At 36.3% G+C, this 26,373-nt stretch overlaps 3 protein-coding genes and 1 non-coding gene across 4 annotated transcripts; 1 reads left to right on the forward strand and 3 right to left on the reverse strand.

Moving 5' to 3' along the window:
• LOC116728922 (high-affinity choline transporter 1-like) lies at window positions 1–9,425 on the reverse strand. The gene is given in 10 exon segments (XM_032577269.1): window positions 1–2,298; window positions 2,379–2,596; window positions 2,793–2,946; window positions 3,194–3,340; window positions 3,488–3,636; window positions 3,926–4,081; window positions 4,541–4,616; window positions 4,618–4,655; window positions 4,745–4,935; window positions 8,695–9,425. Coding segments are annotated over 9 exon segments (1,638 nt in total). The 5' UTR covers window positions 4,929–4,935; window positions 8,695–9,425; the 3' UTR covers window positions 1–1,782.
• On the forward strand, window positions 7,086–7,157 carry trnae-cuc (transfer RNA glutamic acid (anticodon CUC)). Its single transcript has one exon. It is a non-coding gene; the product is annotated as a tRNA-Glu (tRNA).
• A 1,689-nt stretch (window positions 9,426–11,114) lies between the features above and the next one.
• Window positions 11,115–18,891, reverse strand: cfap161 (cilia and flagella associated protein 161). The gene is given in 9 exon segments (XM_032546194.1): window positions 11,115–11,369; window positions 11,371–11,518; window positions 13,772–13,845; window positions 13,936–14,058; window positions 14,150–14,185; window positions 16,229–16,310; window positions 16,384–16,601; window positions 16,687–16,776; window positions 18,746–18,891. Coding segments are annotated over 9 exon segments (864 nt in total). The 5' UTR covers window positions 18,818–18,891; the 3' UTR covers window positions 11,115–11,348.
• Window positions 18,285–26,365, reverse strand: cers3b (ceramide synthase 3b). Its single transcript, XM_032546204.1, is given in 15 exon segments — window positions 18,285–19,536; window positions 19,632–19,785; window positions 19,867–19,973; window positions 20,684–20,812; window positions 21,061–21,153; window positions 21,251–21,301; window positions 21,497–21,554; window positions 21,650–21,807; window positions 22,737–22,854; window positions 23,015–23,191; window positions 25,525–25,570; window positions 25,792–25,838; window positions 26,095–26,131; window positions 26,134–26,161; window positions 26,303–26,365. Coding segments are annotated over 15 exon segments (1,380 nt in total). The 5' UTR covers window positions 26,351–26,365; the 3' UTR covers window positions 18,285–19,407.
• Window positions 26,366–26,373: the final 8 nt, after the last annotated feature.

A 26,373-nucleotide genomic window follows, 5' to 3' on the forward strand; every position in this document is an offset into this window, starting at 1 on the left:
TAATTAAAAGGAAGAAATTAATTACAATGCAAATTACTATAAAATGCCCAAATATGAAGTAGAAAATGTAAATATAAACTGTACAGAAAAAGGTAATGTTTATAGTAATAAGAACGTCCTTACAGTCATGTATACAATTTTTGAGCATAGTGAACTTATTTTTGTGTGTGACATCTAATATTATTTTTTACTTTTTACTTTGTATGTATAGTAATCTGAACATACCAAATCAAATCTTATTTGTATAGCACTTTTCAGCAGCAAGGCATTTCAAAAGTGCTGTACATCATAAAAACACAAAAATACAAACTCATACAACACAGTCAACAACTCACGCATTGCATTTTGTCAAGTGCTATTGTTACTCATCAGATTGTTAAACATAATCTAAAAAGAAAAAGAAATTCTAAACAGGCAGGTTTTTAGTTTAGATTATTTAACAACAGATCACACAGTTAAACAGTTGGCAAACCATCAGCTTGCTGGGCATTTTCATGTAATCTCTAAATTTTGATAAGCACCCTTGAAGTAGTTTCAGTGTGATTTTTTGTGGTACAGACTGACAATTTCATCTAGGACAAAACCATCCATTGATTCATTGTACAGCTTGAAGCTCCTTTGGTTGAGACATTTTAAGAAACTTGAATTGCTTTACTTCTCAATATACCGTCTAACTCCTGTTCTCACATGACTTATTTCCTATATCTGAGCACCCATAATCAGATATATCTCCATGTACAAGCAGTTCAAGAAAGTCAGAGTTAATACTCCGTTATTGAAAAAAATAAAGTACTAAGAAAAGTATGGACCTCGCAAACTGGCTTCAAAATGCTTATGGGTGCTTTTTTTTCTTTGCACAGTAGCACTGAATAATAAAGTGTGGTTTAACATACCTAAACTGATGTCCATTGGGATGGACATTCAACTTTACAAAAAATCCTGCAATTTAATGATAGAAACAATGTTCAAAATACCTTAAAATACTATCACTGGAAATACTTAAAATTATGCTGAGAGCAATTTTTCTAGGCTGCTATGAAGATAAATTAATATTTTTGATAGAAAAGAGATACTTACTCCTCCCTTTCCCTGGTTTCATAACAATGTGCATCTCATCTGATGCTTAAAACCCAGTAGTGTCAAGTTAAGAGTACTGAACTACATTGTTTTTGTTTAATAAGAAAGCAATAAGTAACAAGTATCATTTAAATAGCAAATTTCCTCCTTTCTTACTGATTTAAAATCAGAGAAATATCATGTCCATTCCAGTGGGCGTGGGGTCTGAAGGTATTAATTGTGATAAAATTATGTAATTAATTTTGCTGCTCAATTTAGTGTGTGATTAAATTGTGGTTCAGTTAACAAAAACATAAGCCCTAAAACCAACTGGGAATTTCAATCAAAACATTAGACATTGGTGTTTGCAGGTACTTTCTGTTCAGTCTGACTGACCTTAAACTGGAATGTTTGCAAAAAAGAATCTGCATATATTAGCTGAACACAAGTGCATGTAATAACTTTAGGGTTTTTATTTAACTTAAAAACAAATTTAAAAAACCTATGCTTTCCTTCTACTTTGAAATTATGTACTATATATCATGAACGCCTAAAACATACACTGAAGTTTGTGATTGGAAACTAGAAATTGGAATCATTTATTCTTTCAATGACTGCAAAACTGTTTTCTTAAAAAAAGTAACTACAGATGGAGTTGCCTTGACAAATCACAAAACCATCTGCAGCATGTTTAGTCTTACTCTTTGGGTTACATTGAAGTTTAGCTTAGAATTTAGTATGGAGAACTTGGTTCATTTCCTCAAAGGAGCCAGGTGCTTCATCCTCCTCTGTATCATTCTTGTTTTTAAAAACCTGCAGAAAATCCCAGGACTGTGGGATAAGTTTGTGCTCAAAAATCAGGTTCAGCAGACATGAGACTGCTAGAATACTTACCACAGAAAGCAGCATGGCAATAGTTCTGTAAGGAAAGTACTGTCTGATCACATTATTTTCCTCCCTCCAACCAGGGTATAGGAGAACAGGAGGGATCCCAAGTATGGGCTCCCCGCTCAGTCCACGCAGCAACAAACCCACCACGAAACCAGAAAAAGCACCATAAGTGTTTGCACGTTGGAAGTGGAGAACACAGAGCAGCTGTGGGAAAATCACACAGTAAAGGAGATCTCCACTTAGAACCCAGAGAGCGAACACACTGTCATCTCCAAAAGCCAGACCTGTTCCAGCCAGGCCCACGACCAGAACACCAATACGGATCACCCACTGGAGCTCCCTCTCTGAGGCCTGCAGGGGAGGAAGGACAATAGCAGATAAAAAACCCAGTCTCTTTAATTAGAGCGGATTCAAATTATGTCTACACACACCGTTTTCCTCAAAGTTGTCTTGTATATGTTTTGTGTAAACATGGATGCAGAGGATAGCAGCGCCGAGTCCATGGAGGACATAACAGCTGCAGCTACAGAACCAATGCCTAGCACTGACACCCAGGTGGGTGTGAGATGTTGCAGAGCGAGAGGCAGGATCTTCCCTGCATCTCCACGCTCAAAAGGAGGGGGAAGACCGTATGCAGTCTGGTTCCAGTCTTAGGGAAAACAAGAGGGGGTTACCGAGGCAGACAAATACATGATGGGAATGCAAAGCTGAGATTTTGGATATATTAAAACATGAAACAAAAAACAGACATATACAGTATATGGTGCTTTGAAATTTACCATGGTCAAGATTTAAAAGTGTAACAACGTGTATTGCTTTCTGATGTAACAGTGTGACAGGTACACCTGCAGCAGAAGCCATCACTCCAATGACAACTGAGGGGATTCCCATAATAAAAACTGTCAAAGCCGCAGCAAAGCAGGATATCTGAGCCTGAACAGAGGAGGCTGCCGAAAGAATTCTTTGATATAGAGCTTGATATGACAATCCCCCTAAAGCCTGCAACACCAACAAAACAGGATTAGAAAATTAAACTACTTTGCACTTATCACACCGATCATTTCTCACTTCATGCGAAGTGAAGCAGAACTGGCTCTGTACATATAAATAATGTGTCTTCATATGCACTGTACGCTTCCTTAAATGAGAACTCAAAAGTAATCATCAAATAAAATAGTTTTACTGAAAATTGTAGGTTATTTACGACAGCCAAAATGTTATGATTTTATTGCACATAAATTTTTACCATAAGAAGCATCTCATCAACCCACTTTCCTGCAACTTCCAGGTCCAGGTGTCCCATCCATGCATGCTCACTTGTTTGGTTGAGTGGGAGTGTTTGTGAGATGACAGTAACTGCTGGACTAAGAACCATAAAAGGAACACAAAGCCACTGAAAGAGAGAGGAAAAAAAGGCCAAAATAAAATGACTATCTTCCAAATTTTAGCTCAATCTGTAAGATTCCAGTTCCACATTTTTAGCCATTGCATACATCTGCTTAGTTCGCTTTTCATTCCCACTTGAGCTCAAAATTCTTACCAAGCTGAAAAAAATAAAACAAAGCTGAATGATATCAGTGTATGCAACTGAGTAGAGACCCCCTAATAATGTGTAGACAATGGAGACAGCTGCTGAGATGATGATGGAGATGGTAGAAGACAGCCCAAGAATTATACTCATTGTTCCACCTGAAAATCAAAACAAATCATCCACCAGTTTGTTTTAATTCCATAATATTTTCCAGAGTAGAATTTACTTTCTTAAAGCACCTAGAAACACTGCAAAGAGACTGTCATAGCAACAGTAGCAAGATGCAAGATCATCAGCAAGATTACAAAAGAAACATAACCTTGAAAACTAAAAGCGGTAAATTAAAAAAAAAAAACTCTTTTATAAGTATATAGACAGAATTATAGGATAGTTATTTTATTCACATTACACATCATGCCATTAAGATTCAGAAGAAGCTTTATTTACCAAGAGCAGCAAGGATACAGGCCACCCATAATATGTCACTGACCAAAGCAGGAAGCAGGAGTGTCACAGTGAATGCTTTGCCATAGCGATTCTGAAATGGGTCCAACATTGTCACATAACGCTTTGACCTCATAGGTTTTGCAAAAAACAGTCCAGCTAAAGAAGGAACAGAGAGAAAAACAAATTTGGGGTCTGGGCATGGCTTCAATCTTAAAGTCTGCTCTCAATCATGATCTTTCTAATTAGGGAGAGTTGTTTTAAAATTACTTTCTCATAGGCAATTCTTCTGACAGGGATGAAGGGTCAAGATAGCAAAGACAAAAAAAGAAAAGAATTTTAGTACTGCCCGTTAATTAGTTCAGCAATATCTGTACAAATGAAAGTCCTTGGTTTTTAACTAATCTTATAGATTATACAAATATTAAGTGTTTTATGATGCCTGCACAGAATATTTGGAAACATTCTGTCATGTACAAGGACAATATGAGGAACTTTATGTGACCTGGTAAAAAATACAAGCTTACAAAATGTAATATTAGGCATGCTGCAAACAATAAGGGAAACTATAACCTTCAATTGTGCGTCATACAGAGAGAATTTGTTTTGCCTACTTACCCACAAAAAAACACAAGACATATGCAGGGGGGCCCAGAGCCCAGACGAGACCTTGAGTAGGAGAATAAACAGACTCAGGCAGTTCCCATAATGTAACCACCACCGACCCATGTTGCTAAAAGTAAAGCACAGAAACAATATAAGTGGGTATGAAAACACAAACAGTAGTTACAGCTTCAACATATAAAATGAAATGCTCTCCACCTGTCATGGTAAAAATTCCAACCAGGATGTTGATGTTGCGGCCACCAATGATGGCAACTTCACTCTTTGAGCCAGAGCATTTCTTCTCCACTTTCTTGGATTTTCGAGACCCCCACACTCCAATTGCCAGGATGCAAACATAAAAAACGATCACAGAGACGAGTCCAGGGACATCTACTGCCATGATGATTCTGGTTACAACACAGATATAATGCCTGTCTCTTACACACGTTTTAATGTGTAAAACACAATATATAGCAAACGACTTTGATAAAACAAAACAAAGCTGTTCTCAATCTGTCAGTGGTGGTTTGTGGTACAGGTTATATTGCTTTCACCCACGGTGGCATGTCCAGGGATCACCCTTAAGAGTCTATACATATATATATAGATCTATATATATATAGATCTATATATAGATTTATATATATATATATCAGTTGCACCGTAAAGAAAATTATTTTGTTAATTACATGTCAATAGGAAACAGCACCCTCTGAAAAAAACTCTGCTGTCACTGTGTCAGTGTGAAACTAAAGGGCTAGCTCAGTCTTTATTAAAATAATCTGACCTCCATCTGGAGGAACAGCTGCATCATCTATGAAAGTATTTTTTTTAACATATCAATATTTTGTAGTTGTTAATATTTCTTATAAATTACATAATAAAAAATTATTTATTTATTTATTTTTTTCGAATTGTGTTGAGCGAGGGATGAATACCCACAGGGGATCAGAAAGAAGGAATCATCCAACGGCCCATTCACTCAAGAAATCCCACTGACTGGAGCAGAAGATAATAATTTAAACTTCAGATGAGTAATACTGTAATCTCCTGGAGCAGTTACCACTTGTTTTTTTTTTCATATTGATAAAAAAGTTACTGTATAAATTAAATACTCCTTTCATCCATCTACCTGTCAGCTTGACTTCAACATGCTATTAAAACCCTTCGAAGGCTGCAAAGGTGAATTGTTGTAGCACAGGTTTTACTTACAGCTTCAAACAAATGAGTTCCTGTCATCCCTCCTTCTGGGTTGACCACAATAGTTAAATTAAACCAATAATTTAACACTGAGCAAATCATGAACCCACACAAAAACAGAGGTGAGGGGGGACTTCGTTCATGACAGTTGGAAAAAAACAAGAGGCATACGGCCAGATAGAGATTCTTTCTCATGAAAGAACTTTAACTGCTGAACAAAATGCCTAGCGGTTTCCAGATTTCTAATATTCCTAGGCTTAATGATTTTCCACCAGGATGCTTTATTTATGACAGAAGTTCAAAAACAATGAGAAGGCCCTAAGGAAGAGATTCATGCTCATTCCTTTATTAAATAAAATTAATAAAAAATCAATTTAGGAGGTAGTTTAGTCCAGCAAAATATTATACCTATTTCCCTGTAAGGATCACAAAATCATTCCATCTCTTACTGATGTTTTATTTTTTTATTTTGAATTCATTGCAAATTGACCAGAACAACTTTGCTGTTTCGGGATCACAACTTGCCATAAATGATGAAACCAACAAATTTTCTTTGTAACAAAAAATCCTAAAGGACAATGTTCAGCCATCAATTGGGTTATGCAGCAGGGTGATGCTCAAAAGATCACCCAAATCTAAGCAGCTCATAGAAGACAAAGAGAAAGTTTTAGAAAGGACTAGTAAATGTTTGGATTTAGGTCTGATTAAGATGCCTGTTCTAAGGTCTTCAACAGCCCTTTCATGTTTAAAACATCTCTGATGTGCACTAGTCTGCAAAGATAGATATGATGTTGTGGGACAGTGATGTGAAAGACTTGTTACAAATCATCACAAATGCTTTCTGGCAGATGATGCTAAGGGTGGCACACCCAGTTACTAGGTTTAGAGTATTTTTTTTTTTACTATAGCTCACAGTTGCTTTAGGTTGCATTTTTTCCCCTAAAGAATTAAATAAATCATTTTAGATTTACTCTTATCTTTCTGTGACACTGAAGTTTGTTTTTTAATCAGAAACATTTAAATGTGTCAGAAAAGCAAAAAGAAAAGAGAAGGGAGAAAATACTTTTTCGAAGCGTTGTAGGTTTGGAGACCATGGCCAAAAAAATAAGATCCAAGAAGTCTGGACCTCTCAACTTCAAAGTCTTGAAGGATCTGCAGTTAACATATCGGTGCCAAACTTCACAACACACCTTCAGGTGTGAAGAGGAGTCAATAGATTAGCAGGTACTGATCTTACACCTCTATTGTTTAAGGCTTAGGTATGCTAGTTTTAAAGCACAGTCAAATTTGGAAGTTTTCCAGTTACCTTCAATACTTACAAGGCAATGGTTCTCAACTGTTTTCTATCATGCTAACTTCCCTGGTGGTCTAGTGGTTAGGATTCGGCGCTCTCACCGCCGCGGCCCGGGTTCGATTCCCGGTCAGGGAACTTGTTTTAGAATTGGGAGACCGGGGTTCGATTCCCCGACGGGGAGTGAAGTTTGTTTCAGGTCCCTCTTGAAAATGAGATCTAGATCTCAATGGGGTTTACCTGATTAAATAAAGGAATTATTATATTATAAATTATTATGCTAGAGAACATTATTTTCAATTAGTCTATCTATTACTCTGATGTTATCTTATAAAAAAAAGTCACATTTAGCTGTCTTTTCATTTAACCACTTTAGCTTATTTTATGTAATATCAGAAATACATTCAAAAATGCAAATAAGCAAATTGAAGTTGCTTAAAATGCAATAAAACAGCATTCCTTTAGTGTACACAGGATGTGCAAAGGATGTGTCTTTAGCTAAGAAATACCTCTAACACATATGCTATGTCAATGGTAAAGAAAGGCAATGGCAACCAACACATCGCCCCCAAACTATTTGAGAAGTTTGAGAAGCTCTTCCCCCAGGCCAAAGAACAGTATGTGGTTGTACTGGATGCCACAGAAAATGAACATAGACAAGGGGTGGGTGCTGATAAATGTTTCCTGATAGAAATGCAGCTTGTCACACAAGCTGACGGATAACATCCCAGATGTATTGTACATCCAGGAGTTTACACCACTGACATTTGAAAATACAATTATAAACTGAAAATAACCAAATTTGGAGACCCGACCTCACAAGACATGCAGTCGAGTCATGTCGAGAAATGACTCGATGTGACTTATGTCGTTTTTTGGGTGGGGGGGTTTTACCATATATGTTTATTATCAGACACAGTGGCTGATGCACAGAAGAATTTGTAGATGCTAAATGTTCTCATTCTGAAGCTAGAGCCAAAGGTAAATCTGTTCCTAAAATAGTTTATCTGTCTTGTTTTCTTTTTCTCACTGTTAAATGCATGTTTAGGTAAAAACCTACATGGTGCCTTGAAGGGTTAGAGGTCAGAGAAGGTTAATTAGGTGTAAATTGTTCAAATCGTTTGTAGTTTTTGGTAGGTTTGCTCTTATGTGTTTAGTGGTACATTCTTTGTGAATCCAAAGTAGAAATAAAGGAAATAGCAGTGGCAAATGCTGCAAAAAGTGGAGGACTTTGCTTTGCATCGTGAATCTTGAAAGCGCGGGGGAGGGGTGGGGGGCTTTTTCCTTTGAGCGCCTGATATTGTGTCAATGCGCTGTCCAACTGAGAGAGAAAGAAGGAAGAGGAATGGAAAACTACAGCATGTGCCTTTAGGAGGCTTATCTCGTCCTTTTATTTCTATTGCCATGTGTTTTATCAAACAGCATGCAACGACAGAAATTTCTAATATGCTCACTTTATGCTCCTTGAAATAGCTGCCTATCAGCGTGAATTCATAGCCAGTAATAACAAACTAGCTTCCCCCGGAGAAGAAAAGGAGCATCAACAATATTTCACCTGTCTAATTCTGCTGCCAGTTATGTATGATTATTTCTGTCAGTGACTGTGCAGGCGCATCGCCTTTCTGCTCAATCCGTCATGCGAGACTTATTTGGGAATAAATTGTGTTTAACTCACCTCTCAGTAAAGAAGAGATCCCTCCTCGCTGAAACCTTGCTCTTCTTAGGCACTGAACTAGCTTGGCTAATTGTAAAAAACTGGCAGGTCAGGTTGAGTTCAGTGCCCCGCCACAGAGCGTTGTTAGTCAGTGCGCCTGTTCATATTCGCTGACTCTTCAGTTCGCCTTCATTATAAGTCTCTGCACAAATATGTGATAGTTTACAAAAAGTTGCGTTGCTTAGTTCACAAAACCTAGACAAAACGGATATTTTGGGTACCACTCAAAGAAACGTTAATTTCTTTTTTACTTGAATGCACCTCGTAGCTGGAGGCGATGAGTCGGTTTGACTGCTACCTCCTATACATTTATAATAGGATTTTGCTAAAAGTTTTAATCACCGAGAGTAGGTTCGTCAGATAGACGGAGTATCCGTTCCTACTCACGCCAAACCTCATGCATGTTTTACCCTGGGTCTTGTACTGAGCTGAAATAATAGTTATACCAAAGGAGGACATCCCATTACTTGCAGGGGCATAAACAAAGATATTTTTAAGAGCAATTTGGATGGGTCGGCAAAGTTACAGTGAAATGTAACGTAAAATGTGGTTTAAAAAGTATCTAATGTGTTCAAGCTGCAAGACCAAAAATGACTAGTAATGCTCAAACATGTGTTTTTCTCAGTAAGCAAACTATTGAGACGCATAAAAGTCCAATTAAAATGTAAAATTTTGTACACCTTTACAAAAATTTAAGGCTATAAATAAAAACAAGTTTTAATGAGTAACTCCACCTGATAAAATTCCTCATAAATATTGATTTTTTGTAGTGGCTCTCAAGTTATGTGTTACTTAAATTATAACTTGCTAAGTTGCTTTACGTTTAAATCTTTTTTGGTTTTGCCAACAACCTAGTTGTAGTGCTTAGTCCCTCCCGTTTCAAACTCTTCTCATTAACATAAGAGTTAAAGAGCTCAATATAATTGAGGTATTTGCTACCTTCGACAAAAAGTTTAAGTCTATCAAAGCAATGTAGCCAGTTTTGATTTCCAAGGCATAACGAGGCAGTTTATCATGATTCAGCCAAAGTAATAATATAATAAACTGCAGTCTGATTTTTATTGTTGATCTGTTTCTTCCTATTGAGCAGTGAAAGTAAATAATGTTACATGTCTTTTGCTTTAAGTATTTACTTACTGGATGTTTTTTTATTTTAGTGTTAGTGCTACAGAGCCACAGTTAGCTCCTCTCTTCAGAGGCTCTGACGGAGCCTGCTGTTGCTGCTCCTACACTTTGGACACACTTTGTTCTAACAATGGCTGGGGTGGACCTAAATTCATTCTTATTTTTTTCTTTGATGAATGGTGGACTTACTTCGCTCTTTGCTTCTTTCGCCATTTCATATTGATATTGTTTAAATACAAAAGTTTATTTTATGATTTTTTTTGGGGGGGGACAATTCTAGACTTTTCCCCCTAACACCCTAGGATTTCCGCCCATGGGTGATATTGCATCCAGGGTGTCACAGCTGTAGTCAGGGATGTGAATGTGTGATACTGTGCCAAAAGTGAGAGCAGGATCACGTGTAGTTTTAACTAATTTGTTAATTTGTGAAAAACACTGCATCTCTTTAAAGCTCCAGCTTCTGATATGGGCTGCATGGCAAACCACCCAGGGCGGCATCTTGTCGAGAGCAACATGAGCTGCCTGAGCACCTCCCGCTCTTACAACAGGAGGATCTGAATCTCAGCAGTGCCGAAGGCAGAGCACAATGACGAACTTTGGGTGTGTTAGGAGAATTGAGGGATGCCAGAAAGATGGTTCGCCCAAACAAGCTAGAACTGCCTCTGGCTCCACACACACACACACACAGATGAGAAGGAGAACAATAGACAAGCACTGCACAGCTTGGGGCGAAGGGCTTGCATTCCAAACTAATTATACATTCCAAATTTACTACATGTACCAATGCAACTTTGTAAATTTGAGCAGTATACTTCATTGTTGGATCTGGTTTCACATCTTCCTCTACTGTCTTTGATAGATTCTCTATGGAGTTTAGGTCAGGTACACTTGCTTTCCAGTGAATGTGGTCATGAAAGAGGTACATTAAAGGCAGTGGGAGCTGATACTGAGTCCTCCTAAAAAATGAGAGAGCCTCTACATTACATTCAAAATAGTTACACCTTGTCAGCAGAAGGAAGCAAGTAATACTCTAAAATTTTCTGATTGGCTTGCACTGACTTTTTACTATGTTAAACACTGGGCAAAAGGCAAATAACATTGGTCTCAAAATCATCAATGACTACAGTTACCTGTTTGAGAAACATGAGAGTATTTCAGTTTATACCGAGTTAGGCAATTGCTCTGTGACTATATCTGTCATTAGTCATTATATTCTAGACCAAATGCTATGGAAAAATTCCACTTAACAATTGCAATGAAAATATTCAGCTGCTTCATTTTAATAAGGGAAGAGACAGTACATTTGACAAAGCATTAATGCTAGTTTGTGGTTGGAAGTATCATATAACCTTATCACGATGGTCAGAGTCCAGCCTCGAAGCTTCTTATGTATCAAGTAAAAGCTATGATTCAGTTAGAAAAGGTAGCCTTTATTGTGGAAATTTCCGGTATTGTTTATGATGTTTGTGCACATTAAAACTAAATGGTGTCTAGGTGGGCTGCTGGACGTGAACCTCTAGGTTGTAAGTGCCTCAGGAATAGAAGCCCATCCCCAGCAGGATCAGAAGTACCAAGGATCCAGAAATTAACATCTTGTTCAGCTCTATGGGTGTCAAGGAATGTGTGAGCTACCACTTCATATTCTCTTCCGTAAGCTGTCCTGTAAGGAAAACAAATCATTAAACACTTGGTAAGGGCAAAAATGTCTCAACTGCCAAACACAAACTTTTGGACTCACAGTATGACCCCTTATCTAAATTACATGCTGTATTTGCCTATCGTTTGTGCCAGTGAGTTTTTTCTTACTTAGTATGACTTAAAGCTGCAGTATGTAACTTTAATAAGAAATATGTTTTATACATATTAGCTAAAACTAGTCATTATGTCATGACTGTTTGCTATGAGCGAGATAATCTATGAAAAGATCAATCTCCTTCACCTCCTCCTTGAGCTACAATTGCCAGTCTGAAGAAGTGCATTGCTCCCAATGAAAAGCAACCAGTCAGAGACAGGAGGATGTTTTAGTGCTGTCAGTCAACCTGGTGAGGCTAAATGTGGTAGCGGCGAAGAGACAACTGACTATTACAGGAAAATCGTTCATCCGCTGTCATTTGGGGCCATGCTAACTAGATTTTCCTCATTCACAGCAGGCTCTTCTTACGGTGAGAAGCTGCTGCGTAACAGACAGTAGGGAGGGAGTCATGGAGATGAGCAGTGTGCACATGGGCATGATTGACAGCGCTAAGACTGTCCTTGTGGTTGTGATTGGTTGTTCATAGTTAGCACTGGGAGCACTGGGAGTAAGGCAGAGGGTCTTGCTTTTTTTTCATAGATCATCTGTCTCATACTATACAGTCACAACATAGTAGCAGTTTAAACAAATATGTAAAAGATTTTTTTTTAATATAATTTATATACTACAGCTTTGATGAATGTGCAGTGTTCTTTTGAAGTTTCTTTGTACCACAGTTTACTCAATACGAATAAAGCTCATTACCAAGGTGGAGATAGAAAAAGAAGTATAATAGCATTACATTATATTTTAAGGTTTTTTAAGTAGCTGGTGTCTTTTGTTGCAGTAGCATAACTGCACACAGCAAATCTGAGGTACAAGTCAACTTTTAATTTGAATATGTATTTAGGGAGGGAGACAATTTCACCAAAAGAAATAGTTGCTTGCAAATACAACTGAAGCATTCTTTAAAGTTTTCACTAAACTTTTAAATCAGTCAGAGTTTCTAGGAAATTCAAATTGATAATCTATGACTTTCTGTTTTCCTGCGGTATAAGTAGGACTGCTCATCACGCTGGACAAGGACCAATCTTCATCTTTCCACCACACACAGAGAAAAAAAATTGTAAAGGAAGTTTAAAAAACATATAGCGACAAGAAGGAGAACAACAAGCAAGCGCCGTACAGCGAAGTGCTTGCACTCAAAACTAATTATATCCTTACACTGTACTAATGCACCTTTGTAACTTTGAATAGCATTGTAAAATAAGTCAGATATGAAATAGTTTTACTGCACAGTGTTTGAACTCAATACTTGATCCATGTTAGTTTTGCTTTAATTACTGTATCAAAGTGAAAGTGGCATAGAGGAGATGAGCCTTTGCCAGTTCTGAAGTGCTAAGGAAGCCTATATTGCTTTAATATGTTAGAGAACTACAGGAAAATTTGACCTCTCACATTCATCAAATCTCCATGACAACCACTAGACTTCACCTGCATATTAAGCAGTTGTTGTGTGATGCCAGATAGAAGACTTTACTTTCATAATTTCTGCTATCATAAATGTGAACACATGGCATTTGGACAAATTCTTCTGGAACTTTGGCTAGAAAAAATCCTACTGAAATCTGATGTTTGTTCAAATTTAGAAACTGAATGTGCATCAAAAGTAATGGTGTACAGATGTGTAGATACACATTAGTTTAAGCACATTTCCTTGGTACATTCCAATCAAATTCCACATTTGGACACACCTTACATTACATATGCAAGTAGGTGCAAATAAGTCATGTTGTTGGTTTGGGTCCATTAGGAAATCATCTTCAGCTTTGCTGTATACTTTTCAAGGCAACGATACATACTTATGCAATGACAAATGGCCTGATGTCAAATCAAATATATCTGAATTCACCCTGTGGTTATTGCACAGTTCTGCCCTTGGCCATGTTCTAGATCGCGAGTTTACCAAAATGTCTTTCACATTGTCAACAGTTTCCCTGTATGCTCTGCAGGTGTCGCCAAACGGACCAGTATCTGTAGAATTTTTTTTGTGTGAGATGATGCTGCTGTAGTAAAAGCTGGATTTTCACCAGCACTGTAAAACCACCACCTGTAAAATATCAATATCCCATTTAGGTGAAGTTTATAATAAAAGTAAAAGAAAATACAAAAATAAAATACCAGAGTTGCTTTTCACTCAGAACAGCAAGGCCTTGGTTTGTCATGCAGTGGACGACCAGCACCTTCTCGTTAGCCTGCAAAAACAAATACAGGGTAGTTTTTGTTTACATAACATTTCATATGCTGCCTTCAGCAGTGCACATGTCTAACTGTTAATAACTTACAGGAACTGGCAGACCCTCAGATTCAAATCTTTCCTGGGGGTCGAAGTGCGATATTTTCCACCGTGACAAAATGCTTAAGGTCTCATCCAGATAAACGTCTTGGAGGCCAGACTTCTTTGCACACTTTAAATTAAACACAATCCAATAGGTGATAGATGCACATGTTTTCGTTTCAGTGATTTTCACTTAACATTTATGATAAATGTGGATGTACCTTTATGAAACGCGGTTTATCACTGGTCAAGTAAAGCTGAGGCAAAACATTAACAGAAAAAAAGCAGTGGTCAAATGACAGATTAAAGATAGTGTTTAAGAAGAAGTGTTGACTTTTTTTTACAGAAAATTATACATTCACTGTTTTATTTCTGGAATTCTCTTTTTTTGTGTGTTGAGGAATTTTGCAAAGCACATTTTAATCTGTGATAAGAAGACTGTTGTAAATATTTGTTATTTTTAGGTTAAAGATTCTCAACAGAAGCTCCAGAAAGCTGATAAAGCCCACTTAGAAGTTAAGCTAACTTACTCTATAAAAAGTTTGTTCTGTTCTACGTGGATTTGTAAGGCAGAGTAAACTCCTGTCTTTGTGTCTGACTGGTTGCTAAGAGATTACTCAAGGGTGTTCTGCAGGTGGTGTACAACTAACTAAATCATGAATGAGTTCAAGTGCTACAGCAGCCATTTGCAGGTGAAACAAAGGTTAATGGAAACTTTACCTGACTTCAGGTGTTAATTATTAAAAAAAACTTTTGTCACAAGTCACTTTGTTCTTGAATAAACTTGCTCACAAAATATGTGTTTTTCCAAGAGCCTGAATATAATTACTTTCCTGACAAGGCCTTTTTCTTTATTAATTTTGGTGTGTTTTATTAAGGACCACTCTCCTGAGATTTTTACATTATATTAAATATATTACAGGATAGTGTAGAAGAAAGAAATTAAACTAAGCTGCTTTTGTTATAACTTACTTGAGATGAAAGTATATAACTGACCAAAGTCATGTGTGATGTCAGTAAAACTGCACCCTGTTATATAATGTGTGTTTTCTGTGTTTAACACAGAACAGGAAATTAACATTTTAAATTTAACTTATGTGGAAAGATTATTTCCTGAGGCAATAATTCACTAAACCATATTGTTCAGCTCCTTCTTAACAAAATTTATGAGGACTGTAGGACTGTATATTTGACCAGGTCAAAATTAGTCACCAAAGTCAAATAAAACTTGTAAGTTATCCTGTTAAATGTACTAAAAAAGGTAGAATAACGGTTGAAATAACAGACATGAAAACCAGCACAATTCCCTTTTGAAACTGTAATATTGTGTGAGCTCAGTTTAGATCAATTTTCTTGGTTAGAAATCTGCTCCAGACTCTAATAATCACAAGCCAGTCCAAAAACTATAACTTTGGGGGGTTTTCTTTACTGGCACTGCTACCAGGCCTGGTAGCTGTTTACAATATTGTTTTTCATGTCTGTTTTAACTTTTTCTTTTGCATGTATTGCTATCTTACTAAGGTTATTGCTTTTTGCAAACCTTTTAATGGCCATTTTTAAAAATAGACATCTACCATTACATTTAAATGTATAATTACTCATTGATTGATTTTTCATGTCTGTTTTAACTTTTTTTTTGCATGTATTGCTATCTTACTAAGGTTACTGCTTTTTGCAAACTTTTTAATGGCCATTTTTAAAAATAGACATCTACCATTACATTTAAATGTATAATTACTCATTGATTGATTTTTCATGTCTGTTTTAACTTTTTTTTGCATGTATTGCTATCTTACTAAGGTTACTGCTTTTTGCAAACTTCTTAATGGCCATTTTTAAAAATAGACATCTACCATTACATTTAAATGTATAATTACTCATTGATTTTGACAACTCGATACAATCAGCAAAGCTGCTGTAGTACAGGGAACTTTACAAAATTTATAGCAAGGTTGGATTTGCAATATGTGCAGTTGAAGTTAAATCTGTTTTTATGAAGAGACCGCACTGACTATGTATTCTCTATAAGAATTGCCTTGCAAATGCCTTTAGAAAACATGTGCACTATGTAAATAAAATGGATGGAACTTAAGGATTTACAGTGCAACATATTTTAGTAGAGCTTTAGTTTAGGTTTGTAATGTTTTAACATTACATTCTTAAAACTTGATGACATTTATTGAATACCATCAAAGTATCATAACTCTCCAATCAGTTCAGATACACCTATATTTTGTGAGAAGATGTATAAACCAACTAACGCTAAAACAAATAAAGCTTCAGGAAAAGGTTTTACTTACTCCTTTGGCAAAGCCACTTGTTGTTCTGAGAGCAAAACTCTGGTCAAAATGCAGAGTTGATCCTTCAGGACTGCCATCAACACTGCACCACACAGACAACGTCAGCTAGGTGCTCACTCTTTAGTTTCTGTTAAAGTCATTTTCTGGGTGCTTACCTGGTGATGATAAAAGCAGTGCGAACGCAGGATTGAATGCCTCTTCCTCCGCTGACCCCACATGGTATCTTAATGCTCGGCGGAGATGTCTTTACTAGATTGTCGATATTGGCGTTGATGCTGAGAGCGCTGTGCTCCCTGTCTGCTCCTCCCACATTCACCAACATCACAACATCTCCAAAATGTAGCTGTCCATTGATTGTCGCAGAGAGATTCACCTGCACATGTAGATAGACACCCTCATCATCACTGATGCCTGTAAGTAACTATTCAAACTTTTAAATCAACTTAGATTCATGTTACCGGCTTCAAAATGTTTTGTTTGAGAAAGTCCACTTTCTGAGAAAGAAGCTCTCCCCGCCCTCTCTTGTTAAGAAATTCTTTTATTGTATCCTGGAAAAAACAACGGCATATGAAAGGTTTCCCTGCAAGCTGTTATTTACCACGACACACTGTATTTTTTTCACAATGTCTTAAAATAAGTAGAGATAAGTATTTGATGCGAGAAACAGGTGGTAACTTTTCTTCTGTCAGACTGGCAAGTACACAGCGAGAGGAAGAGAACTATTTTTACCTCTGGTCAGCCCAGCATTTTGCTGAAACTTCAAACCCTGAAGTGGTTCTTTGGTCAACGTTTGTTTAAAACTTAGGCCGGTCTTTTGCTTATATATGTAAAAACTCTATTATGTTTTTTATGATGTAGAGCACTTTGATCTGCTTTGCTAAAAAGTGTTTTACAAACAAACTTGATTTGACTTGACATATATTTCTAATTCCACAGATGACTTAAAAGTACTCTTAAAATGTAATGTTAAAAAGTTGTATGTGACTTGACTTTCAGATAGATGGTAAAATATTAAGCGACATAACAGAATTTTCAACAGGAATAAGAATAAACCTTTAAAAGTATGAAACTTGCAGAGAGAAAGAAGTCTGACCAAATCAACTGATTCACAAAGCTTTCCCTGCTCTCCCATGTTCTTCTCTTTTTTGAACACCAGCTAATATTTTTTGTCATTATCAGACAATTATGTTAACAAATCTCAGCTAAATAATTTATGATCATAATTTAATAACAATGAGAATACTGGTCATATTAGAATATTTCATTTAATTATTTTTTTTTAAGTTATTATTTGCTTTGTTTAGTATTCTGAAATATCCTTTAGATACCCTCTGCAAAGATGCAGCAGATATTGTTAAGCTCAAAATTATTCATACTTCATGGCAGTGTCAAATTCAAAATAATTTATATTCTATTCAATCAAAAATGTATCACTGAAAATGATACATTTTGAGGTGGATTTCTCAAGAATAATAAATTCCATTAAAATTCTAATTGGATAAAAAGCATATTGTTTGTATCAAAACTTTATTTTATTTTTTCTTCTTTGCCTTCATCGTCTTCTTATTATTGTTAATATTTTATTTGAAAATTTCATGCTAAAGATTATTCAAGCCTTTTTTTCAATGGAAAAACCTTTCTTTGCGTTGCAGCAATCAAACCCTTTTTATTGCTAGAGAGCGTTTTGCATGTTTCCAATGCTGTTTTCATAATTTATCTTCCATGACAAGCTCCAAGTCATTGAGGTTGGAAGGCCTCTATGCCATCTCCAGATTAATTCTTTTAGCTTCAAGTCAGGACTGTTAACATCACTTCTAGTCAGAAGAAACTTGTTGGTCAAATTTAAAGAAAATACTTTATAACTATATCTACCATGAGCATGAAATATTTTATACTTCATCATAATAAATGACTAAGAACTTTAGGACCTTCACATGTATTAACCTTCCTGCTTCCTGTTTTAACCGTAGGTCAATAAATTGATAAGATAAATACATTCTCTTATATAGCCACTCAAGTGGATTATATTTAAAATTAAGGTGACTTCTAAAGGCAATTTGATGCACTGGATTTTATTTTGAGCGTGTAAAATTAAAGTAGGGTGAACACAAATGTACACTTCATATATGTATCAGTAAAACATTTTTCACAACCTGGTAAATCAAACTGAGTTAAAAAAAGAAAAAGAAGAAGAAAAAGCAGTATTTGGAAGAAACTTTGATCATGCACAAATTAATTCATTTTTAAACTACCGTTTCACTTATTTTTTGCTTACCATAGACGATCAGATGCATAAATGTGTACATCTAAAATGCAGCTTTGAAAAAAATGTAGCTATGAGGTTAACTTTAATGGAAATGCTAAATATAAAAATATGAAATAAATTGAAACCCTTTTAGTTTACCGTAAATTCTAAACTCTTATTTTCACGTTTCTACACCCTTACTGATTTAGCTAAAAATATGTCGACGTGACGGCTAGCTCAGATAATATGTCCTCATTTTCTTTTCCACAAACCTCCTTTATTAGCAGGTCTTCAAACCAGTTTCCGGTTTTCACCTTAGGCTGATACATTCGCTGATAAGTCATTTTGACAATAGCTATGAAACGTTAACAAACACACACAAACACACACCAACCAGCCAGTATGCTAACAGATTTCGATAACCATAGTGTTAAGCTACACGCGGTTTCTATAGAGACGGTTTCCCTAGATACGAGCTTTAACCGCGTCTCACCAGCTGTCGCTAGGGGGCGTACTGGTATTACACAGGACATCAATCTTTCATAGCCTGCCTTCCAAACAATTAACAAGACAAAAATAAATACTGATTTGCAGCGTTCTAAAAACACGAACACGGTCATAAAATGTAATAAATACATAAAGTTTGATCAACTGCTGCAGCATAAACAGGTACATATGACTTCAAGACTCAAAATCAGCCTTGTATTTTTTATGATCACTCCAATTTGTACCCTCACATAAAATACAAGTCAACTCATGAAAGAGCTAATCCTAAATTTTAATTAGGGCTAAATTAAAATCACACTATTTAGGTTCCTTCACAGTTATTTCAAATACAATATCCCTTCCTTGAATTCTCAAGGTTTTAACTGAAGCACTCCAAGTAGAAAGTGTCCATCTGTCATGGTAGATGCTCCTCTTTTCTCTGTATAAGTTAGTGACCGTTAGCTCGATCTCTGGCGCCATTCATGGCACCATTAATATGATTCATTTTGTGTTTTATATTCTTTTGCGAATCACTGTCGTCCTCCTCTTCATCGCTCCGAACATCGCCATCCAGTTGCTGGATGAAAACATGCCACACAGAAGATTTAGAACCGAGAGGCAGACATTTAGCCGAGAAACACTGCACATACACACAAACCATTTTGAACATACCTTGCTGAAGACAAACTTGTAAGCCATTCTTGTTATTAGAAAAGCCCAGTAGACATGTAGAATTTGAAGAACCAGTAACATGATGTTGAAGAAATAGTAGCCAAAGAAGGGGTCAAACCTCTCCAGTGGGTACACCCATGTACAGTGGATGAGCCTGTAGATGTGTATGCTTGTTATTCTCCCTTAGCTGCCAGCTGTAATGTGCTACACAAACAAATTTTTTTAATTTACTCACCAAAAAGGAAAAATAACAAGTCTTGTCACCATGAAGACAGTTGTAAATATCACAAACATAACATTAGCAGTCTGCTCCCATTGTGCGTAGTTAAACAACTTTCCTCCCTGTAAAGAAGCAAAGACAGGGATAAGAGCATTGTTTCTCTTGGGGAAAAAAAAGAGATTCAACGGAATAACAAGTATACTGTTACTTCAGGAGAAATAACAAAGCAGAAAGGGAGTAAAGGGAGGTGAATAGATATGCATCCCAAACCTTTCAGATTTTTATTCATAAAAAATGACTTTTTGTTAGTTTATAAATAATAGACCAACATAATGTCATGCTGTCTTGTAGATAAATATTTTTATCCATCTATCTAAAATTGTGTGCAGTACCAACTTTTGTTTCTAAGACATTTTAGTCAATTACATTATACACATATATGTTGTAGCTTTCTGCTTTTCAAAGTATTCGCAGATTTAGAGAAATAATTAAAAAAAATGTTTTACTTTAAATTGTAAAAAAAGAGGCAGTTATGTAAATAAACAGGCATTATTGAGCCTGCAGACATCTGTTATGGAAAAATTATGCAAATTATAGTGCATAAGAGAATGTATCTCATTTTCATACCCACTCTGGTCCTCCTATTCACTTAGTTATGGCTCTCTCTGTTGTTGCTTTGTCAAACATATAAACATCTTCTCACTGGACTTTTGCTTTCCAGAATATCAGACGTAGACAACGAATATCCACTGCTTTATCAGCAAATAGTCTTTCTTATAGCAACAACTATGATTCAGAATCATTACAACTTGAGCATTACGAGAGCACTGACCTCAAGCAGTATGTCAGAAGAGTCATGAACAGCCATCACAAGAGTTCCAATACGAATGTAGTTAGAAATCCAGGAGAAACTCAGAAGTGTCAGTGTGGCTACATGGTGAATCACCTGCTCTTTAAAGTCCTGCCAGCATGCAAACCACAGGTTAACATTACTGCATTTTGTAAAACTCTAACATTGATTTTTATAAAGTTAGTAGTGGTATGTGCTACTTTTTTTCTATAAGTCATGCATTCCTCCATTCCTCAGTTTATGAATGTAATAGGAACTGTGATTTAACACTTCAATATAAAATCTAATAAACATTTGAAGTTAAATTCAAACCAATAAAGATTTGCTAATTTTGTACTTCAGCACACTTGTATACTCACTTTCCTTTTCACATCAAACGTTAGGCTGAGGAGCAGAGAAAGGTAGAAGCCCATTTCCAAGGTATAATACCAGTACTGTGATGGGAGCATGGACTGAAGGAATATTTAACAAACATAAAACATTTTCATGAATCACACTGTTTACACTCTTGTGCAGCCTATGCTGATACAACAAAGGGAATAGAGTTACCTGTTTAGGAAATTCTGCCCAAACCTCTTTTAGATCATAAAACCAAGGTTTCTAAAGTCAACAACAGGACACAGAAGAAAGTAAGAAAGATCTGAACCAAAAGCAAAAATTATTGCTTATTTGCTTAGTAACTTGTGGTCCTTTGGATCTTGTATTTATTGCCCAAGCTGCTTCCAGCATATAACAAATCAATTCACATTAAAGGTGGAAAGCGAAAATAACAATAAAAAATTTCTGAGAACTTACATCATAAAGGGCTAAAAGTCCTCCAAGGAATGCACAAAGATAAAAGCCGCATCTCCAACTGGCCGAACAGAGGAGCAGTAAAGTTAAATGTTTACATAGAGACCCTTATTGTCCTACTAATGTCCAAAAATCTTTGTGTCGACATACACCCACCTGGCTTCACAGAACCTCTTCTGAAGCCCAGGTCGATCCTGATTCCTCCTCCTCCTGAACCATACTTCTACTCTCCTTTCTGGCCAGCCGGTCTTCTTACACAGAGACCGAATAGTCCGCCTGAGACACAAAGCAAACAGTTCAGGTGTTAAAACACACTACCATACACACTCTTCAATTTTGCACAAGTTATACACTAGAATCAAGTTGTTGCACCTGCAGTATGCTGTAGTATACATTTACAATAACTAAGGCAGGTGAAACATGATTCTTTATTTTGAGAGATTTCCCTGACTTTTAACCTACATTTACAGCTTGCAGAAATGTTGCATAAACAAGTATTTAGGCTAGTTAGAGATTTTGTTTGTGTCTTCTATTTTATCAAGTAAAAAAATTAGGTTCCAAATTTCAAGGGTTCGGTTCCAGAATTTTGCTATCTAGTAGAAAATTCTGAAGGACAATGTCCAGCTGACATTAGAGGTTATGCTGCAGGGGGGCACAATCAACAGCAGTTGTTTGCTTTGGCTGCATACAGAGACACAAAAGACAGACAACAATGTGGACATAGACACTTCACACCAAAGATCAGTTTCCATCCAAATCCTGGACTGTGAAAGGAAGTCACAGTCACAGGAGAGAACTGGAGCATGGTGGAGATAACATAACATGCAAAATCACTGCCAAAAGGCCACTGTCTGGGACTTGTACCTAGAATCGTCTTACTGCTCAGCCAAACAGCTCATAAATTGCCTTTGATCAACTGCATGTTGTATTTGCATATAATCATATGAAGTTTATCTTTTTGATGATCTCAGACCTTAAAATATGGCAAAAAGCCAAAAATATTTAAGGGGGTAAATGCTTTAATATAACACTGGAGGTTTATTTTAAAACACATTATTGAGATTCTTAATCTCAATATATCTTTGTTGCTGTCTTCCAGCAGCAATATTGTAAATTTATTTTATCTTTATTTTCTTCCACAACAAGTTATTTTATTTATTGAAAAACATCTACAAAAACTACAAAGCACAACACATTTCTGCCTGTGATTAAAGTGTGTAAGAAATAAACTCTCTTAACTTACCTGTGACGGATTCCGGGTTTGGCTGTAGAAGTATTTCTCTAGGGTTGAGTTTTGCTCAGCTGTGAGACGTACCTTGTCTCTGATCCCTAGAGCTTTAGCCAGCGGTGTGGCCAAGTATCTGAAACAGTACACAGAGCTCTGTGAACCTTCCTTATTGCACAACAGCAGCGACTTTTTAGAATCTCCTAGATTGTGCAACATAATCCCAGTATATTGAAATTAGACGATGGAATGGCTGAACTCTCAGTCACAATTACTCTTAAGTTGTGTAGTCTTGCCTTTCAAATAGGTATCTGACAACTAGTAGGCAGAGGGCACAGGGCACAGATGCATAAAGTTGAGAGGCTTTGGCATAAGTACGATCTTCTTTGTCTTTGAGATCTGCCCAGGAGACCTTCTCTGGAAGCCACAGACGTTCCCACCACAGCCAGTCTTTGATTGTCTGCAACATGATGCTAAAATGTGGAGGAAAAAAACCAAAACAAAGCAAGCACAATTTAAACAATACGCATCTTCTTTTTACATTTTTCTCACATAAAATAAAGAAAACATTTTTACGGAGAAGACTATATTGGGTTCATAATTCCTTTATTATAATGACATTTTTTATTTTCAATATAAAAAAATTTGACCTAAGGATTTAATTAATCAGAAAATAAGTCAGATAAAAATTTTTGTTGTTGCTATATCGCATATTTTGGTCCAAATAGATTTATGACTGAAAAAGGTAATTTCTTCTTTCTTAAAATCCCAAATCAGGAAAGTTTATCTCAAATCCTCACAAAGTGTGGCATGTATATTTGTACAGTGCCATTCATGTGTAAGGTAATTCAAAGTACTTTGAATAAATATAAGCTGAAAATTGGTGAAGAGAATTAGATTAAAGATAAGAAAGACATTAAGAGAATAATTGTAACAATTCAACACAAAAGGAAAGAAACTGTGAAAGGCAACTTAATACCAAACAAATTGCTATAAAATAGTGGAAATTAACTAATGAAATAATCTTTGACTTTTGTGAGAAAGACGAAGTAAACTTATTTTCAGTCTCAATTTAAAAGAGCCAACTATTTCCGAATATCTCATGTTTTCAGGAAGTTGGTTCCAAAGCTGAGAAGAATGCAAACATTATGTTGATCTCCTTTGTTTGGATTTGGTCTAGGAAACACTGAGCGTACACATATCTGATGACCTGTTAGGTTCAGATGATTCATAACCTAACCTTCCGTGCTTTATAGATCATTGACAAGATTTTAAATTATATTTTTTAATAAACAGGAAGTCCTTCCAATCAGTGCAGGACTGATGTGAGATGATCAATTTCTCTCTTTTTTTGGTCAGGACAAGTTCTTGAGGTCAGACAGTTATTGTTTACTCATGATTCCACAAACAAAGTACATACATTGGGGTGACCGAGCTTTTTCTGTGGCCGCACTTTGACTAGATCTTTGAACTACAGCTGAACTTTGCCTCTTTTAAATTAAAGCTCAAGACTCTTTATTTTTAAATCTGGGGAAGGCTTTTAATGCTTAAAAATGCTGGTGGCGCATTTGTTTTTGTCTATTATGTTTGCTTCGTTTGGTTTGATCTACCTTCTTTTTAGCCTGTTTTTTTTAATGTTTTCATTTATGTATTGATTTTGGTCACCAGTATTGAAGACGTATAAATGACTGCTTGATTGACTGACTGAGTGATTGAGTGACTGAGTGATTGAAGCATGCACCTGTTCTGAGTCCAGTTTTGACAACAAATCCTTTATTCTGCCAATGATTTTTGAAAGTGGGAGGTGAATTTTGCAATAGACTTAATATAGATTTTAAAAACTACACCTAAATCCATAACATTGTTGAGTATGACAGAAAGCAGAATTCTAATCTTGCATTTTTTAAGTCAAAAACAATACCATAGTGCACTGTCGTCATGTGGTGACAAAAATATAAAGTTGTATGCTATTAGCACACAAAAAAACTTTTTGTGTGCTAATAGCACACAATATTTGCTCAGATTACCAAGCTCAGATTACTTGATAATCTGAGCTGGGGGAGCAAATAGATGTTAAATAAATCTAGTCCAAGAGGTGAGCCTTGAGGAACCCCACATGTGATCTTTGTTTGTTCAATTTTATAAATACCAAATGAGACAACATATTGTGACTCTGGCAAATAAATAAATAAATAAATAAATAAATAAACCACTCCCGCACAGTAGCAGACAATCCCACTCAATTTTCCAGTCAGTAATCCAGTATGTTATGATCATCTGGGCCAAATGTAGTACTGTGGTCCAATAATAACAATGCAGAATGTTTATATGTATCACTATGATCACTGGCAAGTTAAAACTAGATATCAGCCTGTAATTACCTATTTTTGAGGCATCCAGTGATCTAAAATAAGTTACCAGATCTATGCGGTGAGAACCTGAAGTTGTAAAGGAAGCCAGCATACTGGAGATAAAGAACTCCAGCAGATATCAAAGGGCAAGAATGATAAAAAGAAAGGTGAGGAACAATTCATGGAAGCAGAGATTAAAGAGAAGTAAAGTCCTTCCTCTTATGGACTCTGCACATAACAAGAGTACAGAAAAAATATAACAAGCTAATTAAACCAAAACAAAAAACAAAAAAACTCTCCTTCATATCTGAATTCAGGGCTTCTTAACAAAACAGACAAGATGATCAATGCTTATTTTTAATTAATTGTATTTACAAAGGCAGCATAAGCCATATGAAAATGTCCCTGAAGCTCAGCAGTGGTTAATAAGTCAGCATGGGAAAAGGCAGACATACCTGCAGGCGGTGTTGTCTTGACAAGTTTCAACAGTGAGGAGAGAAGCTGAAGCAGATACACAGTGGGTTACCAGGTCTGATGAAAGTCAAGTAAAACACTACGCAACTCAAATTGCTCTTTACGTAATAATTTCTTCCACAGTAAATCTTTTAATATATGCTTTTATGTCTTTGATGTTATTGTTCTCTTCACTGATTTGAAAATATACATCAGCAGAGACAAATGAACAGCATAACAAATATTAAACTCAAGATTCACACACTTACCTTTACGCTGTGCCCAGTGCAGGTAATGCTGGGTGTTGTCTGGGAATCTGTCTGAGTGAGGTCAGTCTATTAAATATGCCACCCATACACTGCACTTAATCACATCAGATAACAGTTCTGTTAGATCCCAAAGCATTCTGGCTATTAAGAGGTCTCTTCAAGGAGAGGTAGGAAGTTAAAGTAAAAAAAAGATTTGCTTGAAAATCAGTAATCGTCCTAATCTGCACAACTTACATAAATGTGCTTGGACTGTCTCCAGTGAACATGTCAAATAGATTAGTAGATCTGTGTTTGGTCGCTCACCTGATGAAAAAGTCCTGGGTCCTTCCCTCCCACTTTGCCTGCTGTGTTGATCACACCCTCGTTGTTGCTACAAGTCGTTTGATATGAGTAACGGTTAACAGCTTAGTGCTCTATGAATATTTTGGCAGTAATTTTTTTAGTTTGCAAAAGACTAAACTGCAACAAGTCATCTAAAGGACAGGATCAGGATCGTTTGCAGTACCCTCACCTGCAAGAATTCCCTTGGAATGCCGAGCAGCCCCCACAAAGGCCCCATTCACTGGTGGGGCAGCAAGGGAG

The sequence above is a fragment of the Xiphophorus hellerii genome, chromosome 2 (assembly GCF_003331165.1).
Source record: "Xiphophorus hellerii strain 12219 chromosome 2, Xiphophorus_hellerii-4.1, whole genome shotgun sequence".
NCBI lineage: Eukaryota > Metazoa > Chordata > Actinopteri > Cyprinodontiformes > Poeciliidae > Xiphophorus > Xiphophorus hellerii.